Source organism: Geotrypetes seraphini, chromosome 18 (assembly GCF_902459505.1).
Source record: "Geotrypetes seraphini chromosome 18, aGeoSer1.1, whole genome shotgun sequence".
Taxonomy (NCBI): Eukaryota; Metazoa; Chordata; class Amphibia; order Gymnophiona; family Dermophiidae; genus Geotrypetes; species Geotrypetes seraphini.
In genome coordinates this window covers 29,899,714-29,911,726 of record NC_047101.1, presented here as the reverse complement: position 1 = coordinate 29,911,726, position 12,013 = coordinate 29,899,714, and the positions used below count along the sequence as shown (strand labels likewise).

The window sequence follows — 12,013 nt, the reverse complement described above, 5'->3', positions numbered from 1 at the left end:
TTCATTTCAGCTTCACCCCTTCTCTAGCATCTCTCTTCTCCTTTCCTTCCTTCCCACCCATGATCTGGCATCTCTGTCTTCTGCCCTTCCCTCTCCCCCATGCCCTGGCATCTCCCTCCCCTTCCCCTTCATGCTCTGGCATTTCCGAACTTTCCTTTTGCTCTCTCCTTTCCCCCTAGTCTTCCATCTCTGTCTCCTTCCCTTCCCTTATGCCCTGGTATGTCTCCATCTCACTCTATGATCTGGTATCTCCTTTCCTTCCATCCCTCCCTTCCCCATGGCTTGGTATTTCTCTCTCTCCTCTTCCTTCCCTGGACTTCCTTCTCCCTCCCTCCCAATTCCTCCCCTCAATCGGGTGCAGCATTTCTCTCCTCCTCCCCCGATGGGGACCTCCTTCCCTCCCTCCATTTTATTTGTTACCCCCTCCCCTTTGGCAGCACAGACTTTACAACTCACTGCTCTTGCCGACATTGGGCCTTCCTTTCTGCCAGTCCCGCCTATTTCCTGCTTCTGCGAAGACAGGACCCAGCAGAGAGGAGGTCCGACACTGGTAGAGCAGAGAGTTGTAAAGGCTTCCACGGCCAGAAGAGAAAGAAGTTCCTGACCATGATGCCAGTCCTTGGAGCACCCCTTATGGGCTGCACACCTGGGGCAGACCCCCCCCTCCCCCCTTCCCACACACACACATCCTTCCCTTGGAATGCCACTGCTGATGATAAAGGTTGCCATATCACAGTCTGGCATCTATCCCTCTGGAACAGGGTTGTCCGTCGGTCCTCGAGGGCCACAATCCAGTCGGGATTTCAGGATTTCCCCAATGAATTTGCATAAGATCTATTTGCATGCACTGTTTCCATTGTGTGCAAATAGATTCTCATACATATTCATTTAGGAAAGCCTGACAACTCAAAACTGGTGAGAGCCAAGGTTGGATACCCCCTGCTCTAGAAGTTTGAAGATATACCAAACTGGGATTTTGGTGCCCTTTATCACGGTAGAGAATGACAAGGGGACAAATTTTTTCCCATTCTGTCCTGTCTCTGTGAGTTCTTTTCTTGTCCCTGCCCCATTCCTGCAAGCTTCATCCTCATCTGCACAAGCCTCAAACACTTTAAAATCATAAATATTCTAGGCTTGTGTAGTTAAGGCAGAACTTACAGGAATGGGACAGGGATAGCGACAAAACTCGCAGGAATTGGATGGGAAATACATTATTAAAATGAATTATTTGGATGAGTACTTTTTGAAAATTGTTTAGGGATAAACTGCCCACTGAGATTCAAGCTTGCTTTTTTTGTCAGAAGAACTTCTTTTTCTCAAAACAATGCAGCTACTAGAGGTGTCTGCAAACACACTTTACAGACACACATAGTAAAGGGACCCATCTATTAAAACCAGACAGGGGAGGGTGGTCTGAATTAGGGGTTTTTTTTATTTTCTTGTAATTATTAATGTTTATATGATTTTAAAGTTTTATTGTTAAACTGCTTTATTACTGTTGTGTGCTAAATCAAGTTAAGATGTACAGTAAGTCTAATAAGAACAATAATGAGTGAAAATTAATGACGGGATCCACTTGGGCAAGTCACTTAACACTTCATTGCCCCAGAGGTTGTGATAAGAGCGGAGAGCATAGCTGGTTTTTAAGAAAGGTTTGGACAAGTTCCTGGAGGAAAAGTGTATAGTCTGTTATTGAGAAAGACATGGGGGAAGCCACTGCTTGCTCTGGATCGGTAGCATGGAATGTTGCTACTCTTTGGGTTTTGGCCAGGTTACCAGGGACCTGGATTGGCCACTGTGAGAATGATGGAACCATTAGCTATTCTTTTGTTCTTAAAAGTGGTATATCAAGTCTCAACCCCTTTACCCCTTTACCTAATGAGGTGATAGGAGGGGGGGGGGGGAAAACCCTGTTTCTTTAGAAGCAGGAGGTGGGAGAGACAGTAAAAGCCAGGACAATGGAGTGGAGGGGGAAGGGATTTGTGAGCAGTTCCAATAGCCCCAGTCTGAAAAGAGCAACTGGAAGTTTCCAGCCAGGTACAAAATCAGAGAGGTCCAGGAGAGAACGGCATTCGTAAAGAAATGCAGACCAATGAAAGACCAGGAAGAGAACAGAATAGATCAGATTAGGATATGAAAAGCCCAAGAACTCCCCTGTAATAGCAGAACCACATACTGTCTGTAGCAAAAACATTGGAAGAAGCATTAAAATAGTTCCATTTTTTTTCATTGCATTGAACAAAGGTTTGCTCTCAGGCCGAGTGTCCATTGCCCAGAAAGTTCTGCAAGATCCCAGACTCTGAAATGGCAGGGCCCAAAGCGTCGTGAGGATGTTACTCATAAAGGGATACACAGTAGATTATCAAAACAGACATATGATTTTTCATGCATTTAAATGTCTGTGTGTTGGTGGCTGTTAAGAAAAAGCCGAAGAAGACACCGAAACGAGTCGAGTGGAGACATAGTGGCGATATGAATTCATGAACTTGAGAAGATTTAGCTAAGTTGATTGGTCCCTTAGCGTTTTAATTACGATTTTCTCTATTCGCATATGTATTTTTTGTGTGATTTGCGCTTGATGAATGGAGACATTAGTGGTTGAAATGAACTTATGAACTTGAGAAGATTCAGCTAATTTGATTTGTTTGATTTTTATTATTCACTATTCATGCTTGATTTTTTGATGATTTTTTTGTGATTGATTTTTGTGGGGATTTTCAAACACCACCCTACATTCTCCCCTTTTTCTTCCTATGCTGGTGCACATCTGCACCTTTATATTTATGCATTCATTTAACGGTATCAGCTAAATGTTTTGAAATAAGGGTATAACCATGATATACAGGGCAGGGTTTATTTAGACCAGTGGTCTCAAACTCGCGGCCCGGGGGCACACATGCGGCCCCGCCATGGTACTATTTTGCGGCCCGCAGTCTGTATTAGTGCTGTCTGTACTAGTACTGCCCACTCTTTGCAGCGTCCTCCGGCTTCCCCCCTGACCTCCCACTCTTACCTTCAGATAATTACCACAACCTGCAGAGAGATTCGTCGGTGCTGTTAGCGATCCTTGCGGCTGCCATTGTTTCTCAGCAGCATGTTCCCTCTGCTGCAATTCCTGACCCTGAAGTCAGGAAGAGAGGCAGGACCGCGGCAGAGGGAATGTGCTGCGGAGGCCAATGGCAGCTTGCAAGGAACATTACAGCACCGGCGATCTTCTCTGCAGGCTGCGGTAATTAGCTGAAACTAAGACCGGGAGGCCAGGGGGGAAGCTGGAGGATGCTGCAAAGAAGGAGGAACATGCAGGCCTTTGGGGGGGGAAGATTTATACACTATAAAGAGTTTTTACCTCATTGCAAAATTGTCATTTCTTTAATAAGACATTAACTATTTTTTCTGCGGCCCTCCAAGTACCTACAAATTCAAAATGTGGCCCTGCAAAGGGTTTGAGTTTGAGACCCTTTGGTGCCCGGAGCTTTTGGTCATTCGTAGAGATAATTGAGCCCGTACTGAAATCCCCTTATTCAGCTTAAATTCAAATTGCAGGTGCTATCCTTATGCCGGGTACAAAAGGTTTTTTTTTACCAATTATTTAATTATAGAAAAAGCTACACAGGCGGATCCTAGTGGTAAGAAAAGAGGGGAACAGCAGGCGGAGAACAGGATACCAATGGGTTACTAATGGTCCTTGTGATCACTGCTGCCTTCAGCTATACTTGTGGCTCTGCAGAATACAATTTTCCACAGTACAGGTAGATGCAGTTTTATATTTTGGAATCTGTGTGTCCTTATAGGCATTTTAATGCTTTTCCTATCTGAATTAATAGTGTTCTTTTTAATTATTCATCCTTTTTTTTCAAACTGCTGTATGCCTTATAGGTCTAGCAATAGACCGGAAATTCAATGCCAGTGCCATATCCGCTTACTGGCATCAAATTTCAACCAGCTAAGTCCTAAACACTAAAGATGCACTACCCCTTGTGCGGTTGTCTTTGGCAGTTGAACTTAGCTGGACGGTGACAGGTATATCATATCACCAGCCCAATCGCTAATCCAAATAATTCAGTGTGGGACTGACTATCTTCCATTGAATATCGGCAGATAGCGGCCCTACAACCTTCAGATCATCAGATGCCGATCCTACTCCCACTTTCTCTACCAAACTACCCCCACAGATCAGATCCCTTGAAGGGCTCGTGAACTTTAGGAAAGCATTTAAAACATACCTGTTCACCTAGTTTAAAAGAGAAATATATATTGGAACCTGATCATCTGTACTTGGCATTCACATTGTATTTATAAACATTGACATGTTGTAACATTGATTGTATATTATGTATGTTTTAACCTGTATATCGTCCTGACTACCTATTAAGTATGTTAAATAAATAATGTGCTGTTTAGAAGATTGGAGGCTGTTCCGGGCCTTGGAAATAGCGCTATCAGCCCCTTAGAATGTAAACCCTCTGGAGACTGTGCACAACTACACTTCTCCCTCCGTAATCGCGGGGGATGCGGGCAGAACTAGCCGTAAATACCGAAAAACCGCAAATAACTTTTTGCATGTTATTTGCGGTTTTTTCGATAAAATAGACCTGAAAAAGATAATAAACCGTGAATAACCCGACCTGCAATTTGCTCCGTTAGAACATCCAGGAGCAGCGATTTCCAATGTGAAAATGCCGGGTTCCAGTGATGAAAATGAGGGGGGCAGAGTCAGCAAGCCAAAAAATTGCGAAATAAGCGAATCTGCAGATACGGAAACCGTGGATTCGGAAGGGAGAAGTGTACTTAAAAAAAATATTAGGCACAAAGCAAATCCCCCACCCTCTTCTGACCCTTCCAAGAACCCTACTAGGTTTTACATCTTTTCATTTTACGCCACCTTTTTCAATAGCAACTCAAAGTGAGTTATATTTAGGTGCATGAGGTATTTTCCTATTAGAGGCAAGGGAGAGTTACATGGCTTGCCTAAGATCACAAGGTGCAGCAGTGGGATTTGAACTAGAGAACGACATGGGGACAAAATTTTCCCTGTCCCCGCAGGAGCTCAATTTCACCATCCTGCCTCCTCAAGTTTTGTCGCTGTCCCTAACCCCTGCCAATTCCTGTAAGCTCTGCCTTAACTGCACAAACCTCAGACACTTATGATTTTAGGTTCAATAATTTTTTATTGAGTTTGAAGAATAAAATATACATAACAAAAATCTTACAAAGAATAGTATCTCAACTCAGTTAAAACAATGTGGATATATAAATTCCAATAAATGAACAATCAATTATCACCACAACTTATGATTTTAAAGTGTTTGAGGCTTGTGCAGATGAGGACGGAGCTTAGGCATTGGTGGAATGAGGCATTATGACATCACAATCGGAGCTCTAGAATGTTACTACTTATGATTTTAAAGTGTTTGAGAGGACGGAGCTTGTAGGAAATGGGGCAAGGACAGAAAAGAACTTGCGGGGACGAGATGGGAAATAGAGTTAACATAAGAACATAAGCGTTGCCTCTGCTGAGTCAGACCATGGGTCCATCTCGCCCAGCAGTCCGCACCCGCGGACAGGGAAAAATTTGTCCCCGTGTCATTCTCTAATTTGAATCAGACACCCCTGGATGTCATGCACGGGTCTCTAACCACCAAGCTGCTCCTCCACACTCTTTGTAACTCTTCAATGAGTTATTTATTCTGAGCCATCAGAGCAGCAAACAAAGCCCAGAATGACATCGTTTAATCTAATCTAATCTAGTCTTCGGTTTATATAGCGGGTCATCTCCCAGCGGAGCTCGACTCGGTTAACAAGCAATTAAAGACCAGCAAACAAGAGCATAGGAGAAAATAAGTATTGTAGAGCAATCAATTTGTTGAATCTTTAGGTAAACTGTTCAAGTGCTGTGTAAATAATAAGGTTTTTAGGACTTTACGAAATTGTTGTAACTGACCTATCAATCTGACAGAGTCAGGAAGCCCATTCCACATTTCTACCAATTTATAAGCGAAAGATTGACTGAGTTTCCCGGCCGATTTAATTCCTCTGAAGGAAGGGAACAGTAGTTTATATCTCTGTGTAATGGCAAGATCTAAGAGTATTCCAGTATAAAGGGACCAATTTGTTTATTCAATTTTCTATACCGTTCTCCCAGGGGAGCTCAGAACGGTTTACATGCATTTATTCAGGTACTCAAGCAGTTTCCCCCCCTCTGTCCCGGTGGGCTAACAATCTATCTAATGTACCTGGGGCAATGAGGGGATTAAGTGCCTTGCCCAGGGTCACAAGGAGCAGCGTGGGTTTAAACCCACAACCTCAGGGTGCTGAGGCTGTAGCTTTAACCACTGCACCACACATTCCCCCTATCCATAGAGAAGCTTAAAAATTACACTAGTCTCCATTTTTTGCTCTGTGCTACATTCAAGCTAGACATATTCTTCGATAAGTGATTGTTTGAACAATACACCCTTGGCTGATCTACTGACATCCTGCCCTCACGACTCCCCCGTTGTGCATATTATGGAAACCACTTAGTTATAAGCGGGTTAGAAATCTCTTGCACAATCATTATAAGCATATGGCTGCAGGTCTGGGGCTGCCGATTGCATGAGAGATGGAAGTTAAAAAAAAAAAAAAATGCAGGGGCAGCATATATATCCCACAGAAGCAGCGTAGAAAAAAGCAATTGCATGGTTTGCTGGTAATTCTCTACCCTTCTCCTCTGCTGATGGCATCAATGGATGCTTATGTTGTGTCCACAATGCACTGCAATAAGGCACACCTATGATTGATGCTCATGCATGCCTATGCTGTAGCATTTCCTGGCACATGCGCATTGAACTATTCTGCACTTTCTCCAAAGACTGATCTGATGGAATTTTCCATGGACCTCCGTGGGGCTCATTTGCATGCAAAGTTTTTGCAGCATTGCTCATCTTTTTGAAATTGGAAAATCTGCTGGCACTACAACGAGCCATGGGATTTGAACAGTAAGTTTAGAACATTAGGGGCCCACTGTCTGAGAAAATGCAATAAATAACTCATCGAAATCACTAACAAGCCCTTACACCTACAGTTTACTACAGGGGTCCCCAAAGTCCCTCCTTGAGGGCCGAATCCAGTCGGGTTTTCAGGATTTCCCCAATGAATATGCATGAGATCTATGTGCATGCACTGCTTTCAATCCATATTCATTGGGGAAATCCTGAAACCCGACTGGATTCGGCCCTCAAGGAGGGACCCCTGGTTTATTATCAGATTATGGAGTCTAAAATTCCTCTTTAGAAAGTTATTTTCATAAAAATTCCTCCAAAATCCCTTTCGTACAACTTCCATAGGGGTAGCAAAATTGCCAGATCTAAAGAAAAGTCAGCATTTGACAACTAGAGTCTATATAACTAATATGAACTCAAGTCCTAAAACATATGCCTCAAGAAATTGTATACTCCATATAGTGCAATCAGAGTCTGTCATGTCTCTTCCATAAAAACATTCAGATACATTGAACACATGGCAAACACATACACACAAATTACTGAATGCGGGAAATATGAATCTTCAGAACAGCAACACAATTTTAAAAAGGTTTCCTGCACCTCCAGGAAATTATAGGCCAGTGAGTCTGTCATTGGTGCTGGGCAAAATGGTAGAGACATATTGAGGAAATCAGAATGTCATGGGATATAATGTCCCATTATGGACTAAGAACTGATTACAACATAGAAAAGAGAGAGTAGGTTCAAATGGCCAATATTCTCAATGGAGAAGGATAAATAGTGGGGATCCCCAGGGGTCAATGATCTAGAAATGGGAATAACTAGTGAGATAATATAAATTTGCTGATGACACAAACTTGTTCAGAGTTGTTAAATCGCAAGAGGACTGTGAAAAATTGCACGAGGAGCTTGCGAGACTGGAAGACTAGGCGTCAAAATGGCAGATGATGTTTAACGTAAACAAGTGCAAAGCGATGCACGTGGGAAAGAGGAACGCAAACTATAGCTATGTGATGCTGGGTTCTACGTAAGGGGTCACCGCCCAGGAAAAGGATCTAGGCGTCATCATTGAGAATACCTTGAAACCCTCAGCTCAGTGTGCGGGGGCGGCTAAGAAAGCAAACAGAATATTAGGAATAATCAGGAAAGGAATGGAAAACAAAGGTGAAAATGTTATCATGCCTTTGTATCGCTCCTTTGTGTTGCCCCGCCTTGAATATTGGGTGCGATTTTGGTTGCTGCATCGGAAAAAAAAAATACAGCGGAATTAGGAAAGGTACAAAGAAGGGCGATGAAAATGATAAAATAACTTCCCTAGGAGAAAAGGCTAAAATGGCTAGGGCTCTTCAGCTTGGAGAAGAGATGGCTCGGGGGAGATATGATAGAGGTCTATAAAATACAGTGCTGAGTGGAGTGAAACAGGTAGATGTGAATTGCTTGTTTACTGATTCCAAAAATACTAGGACTGGGGGGGCATGCAACAAAGCTACTACAGACGCTAGCGTTTTTAGCACACGCAGCAGATTAGCGCGCTAACCCCACGCTATGCAGCTAGAACTAACGCCAGCTCAGTGCTGGCGTTAGCGTCTAGCACGCGCTATTCCACGCATTAATGCCCTAACGCAGCTTAGTATAAGGAGCCCTAAGTGGTAAATATAAAACAAAAACGGAGAAAATATTCCTTCACTTGCGTAATTAAACTCTGGAATCTGTTGCCAGAAAAATGCGGTAAAAGCAGTTAGTTTAGCAGGGGGTTAAGAAAGGTTTGGCTAATTTCCTAAAAGAGAAGTCCATAGGCCATCATTAAGATGGCTGGGGAAATTCCCTGCTTCTTCCTGTTTTGCTCTTTGGAATCTTTGACCCTGGCTTGGTCACTGTTAGAAACAGACCTTCAGTCTCTTCCAGTATGGTGACTCTTCTGTGTTATTGTCCCCAAGCTTCAAATCTGTGCTAATGCATAAGATTCTTTCTGGCAAGAAACAGTCAACTTGATGCACTGCAAATACTGCCTTTGTGGCAAAGGGAAAGTGCAGCAAAACGCTACAAAAGCCAAACTCTTTGAGCAAAGCCCCTCCGGTTTTCCTTCTTTTTCTGGCTTCTGGAAGGCTGAGTCGATGCCAAGAACTTGCAAAGTTTCTAAAAGCGGCTGAGGCTGAGATTTGAGCAAGTGCTTTTCCCAGGCAGCCTGCCAGCTCCGCACAAGCCCAGCTCGGTGTCCTCGCCGCAGAGAGCTGCCCCCGGGAGACAGTCGCAGAAAACTGCAAAGCCAAGAATGCCTCCCAAAGCGCCCGAGAGTTTCTGCGCGCTTAGGAAAACGTTTGGGGGGGGGGGGGTTAGTGACTGATTTCTTGATTTTTTTCCCCAGTGCATCTGCAACCAGGATATCTGTCTATGTGTCACAGCTCACGATCCGTTGCAGCCAGACAGGTGCATTCCCGGCTCTCCCTGGTGCTGACCATTTGCGCTGCTTCCAATCCCAGGGGCAGGTAGGTCACCAGGAAAACATCTGCATGAGGGCAAGGAGATGCGATCCCTGGGTGCGCATCTGGAGATGAGAACGTCTCCGCCGTGTGTTATGCGTGTAGAGAGTGTCCAGGCTCATTTAATTCATCGAACAGATTGGTGCGATTCATTTGGGAAACACTGACCCACCTTGGCATTTTCCACTTAGACATTTCACCCTCCCTCCCCCCCCCCCCCCATGCACACAAAATGAACGAAATCCAGCATGGATAAAGGAGGAAGGAATGTTTTTTTTTTCTCCGGTATCAATCAGCATTTCCAAAACAGTAGTTTAACCCTCTGCCAAAGCCCTCTCTTTGGCTAACTATGCATTCCCCCCCACCCGAGAATCAGCTCAATCCATGCCGAGCAAAACTTGCACTTCATCCCGGACTCTGCAGCCACTTTGGGGAACTTTGCATCTCTCTCTCTCCTTAAAGCATTCCTAGCAAACAAAGAGAGCAAAGGACAAAATGCCACACATACCTGTAGCTGACAGCACATCAGCAGGAAATGTAAACATCTGGAGAGGGAAAAAGCAACAGAAGAAATGATGTGGTGAGAGGCAGCTTTGAAGGAGAGCAAAACACACATCTGGCAGTTTCCCTTCCAAGCGAGGGAAACCACTGCTACAAGATGCCTTTCTTACATGCAAGCGCAGGCTGAAAAGAGCGAGCGCATCGCGGAGGAAGGAAGGTGGGCGCCTTGCAGCGCCACAAGTTCTTCGCTCAAGGCTAGGCGGCCCCCGGCACGTGACTAAGCGGCTCGGCGCGCCTCCGTCAGGCATCAGAGCCTGGCCGCGGCGCCTAAGCGAGCCTGGGCGCGCTCTCAGCCCTGCTGCTGCTGCATCCTCTCCTCAGCATCAGCCCTGATCTCTCGCTACCTAGTTCCCCCCCGCCCCCAATCTCTCCCTCCCTCCCTCTCTCCCTCCCCGATGTGGCATTACCTCCGAGTCCTGCCCATGGTCTCTAGCTTTCGGCCATCATTTGACCCCGATCTCAGGCCAGTCTGCACCTGTGAACCCGGCTTGCCTCTCCTGCGGGAGACAAATGGTGACAGTAGAAGGAAAACAAATTAAAACGTGAAGAAAAAAAAAAATAAGTCATTCCAGTTGTTAGATATCCAGGGCTGGCACAGGGACTTTTAAAATGCCGTGGATGGAGTTTATTAAAAAGGAATGTTCTCAATTTGGGGATTGTAAAAAAATTGTAAAAAGCAAAGAAAAGTTCAAATTTCTAACATAAGCCATGAATCATCCTTACCCCCCCCCCCAATCAAGACTTGAGGGGCTCCGAGGGCCAAAAGCTCAAGCAGAACCCTTTTGCAAGGGATCCTGGCTCTTGCCACCCCAGGGCTTCCACACTTCCTGTTGATTGGCAGCGGCTGGATTATCATTAGCCCAGATCCCACACTTAATAACAGCTTTTGCGAGACGCTGCCAAATTACTAGCTCTTCCAGACAGTGCAAGGCCTTGACTTTGGCTCGCCTCTGTGGATTAGGCGTTTACCCAGGCTGCAAGTGTTAGAACAGAAACACTTACTTTTCAATTCTCTCCTAATCACCCGCAGGGAACACATTTACATAGGTTTAGAGATGCATTCGTTTGGGGGGTTTACAAAAAGCAAAGCTGAAGGGAGCTGTCAAATCATTGACTTTCATAAAAATTCTTTTTTTTTTTGCTTGCAAATATCGTTTTAAAGTGCTACGAATATGGTGAGCCTTGAAAATATTGTACAGTATCAAGTTATAGGGATTCTTGGATGTATTGAAGGACTCAAAATGCACTTCAACCCTGCAAACAGACCACATTACAGAAATCATTCTGACATTCACTTAACTGGTAGAGAATTAAAGCAGTTTGTAGAGGGGATTTTTGTTTCTGCCAGCTCATCTACGTTTTGATATTAATGTCAGAATGGGGTTTTAGGTTCTTTTTTACTATAAAAACATTGGCTCAGCCTGCAAGCCCTAAATATTAAGTATTCAAAACGCTGTGCTTGCCATCTAGTGGAACAAGGGTGTCATTGCAGCCATCACCCGCACTCACTGCATTCTTACAATGTCAACAACCATTGTGTAAATAAACGGTTTAAAAATAAAATGGGTTTTTTTTAAAGTCAGTATCCAAATTGTGAGTCAAACGCTACTTATTCCTGGGAGATTCAGAACAATTTGGAAATGACTCGTCTATTACCTGAGCCAGTGCAGCTGTTGCCTTCACTGTTTCTCTCCCCCTGTTTAAGATCCTCTCTTCAAAGACACAATTGGCAGTGTTGCTCAATCATGAAAATGTTTTTTGTTTGGGGGGGGAGGGGGGGTTAGCAAGTCTGCCAGATTTTTATTGGCAGTCTCGTATTTTTATGGATAAATGTTGCAAAGATGCCATTTTAAGCACAGCTGGACTTGGTAGGCTGACATTGTGACATAGTGGTTAGAGCTACAGCCTCAGCAGCCTGAGGTTGTGAGTTCAAATCCTGCATTGCTCCCTCTTCCTCTGGGCAAATCACTTAATCAGAGGCAGCCCTAC

The 12,013-nt window shown here is 44.4% G+C and overlaps 1 protein-coding gene across 3 annotated transcripts in view; it reads right to left on the bottom strand.

The window, feature by feature from the left end:
* FGF18 (fibroblast growth factor 18) overlaps positions 1-10,790 on the bottom strand; it is a 113,992-nt gene extending 103,202 nt beyond the window's left edge. For 2 of the 3 annotated variants that reach the window (XM_033926905.1, XM_033926907.1), the window contains exons 1-2: positions 10,135-10,337; positions 9,972-10,008 (exon numbers count right to left, since the gene is read on the bottom strand). In XM_033926905.1, coding sequence (XP_033782796.1) covers positions 9,972-10,008; positions 10,135-10,166 — 69 coding nt within the window. In that variant the 5' untranslated portion in view covers positions 10,167-10,337. Of the gene's footprint in view, positions 1-9,971; positions 10,009-10,134; positions 10,338-10,431 lie in introns of those variants that run through there. The other variant, XM_033926906.1, reaches the window with a different exon arrangement.
* Positions 10,791-12,013: the final 1,223 nt, after the last annotated feature.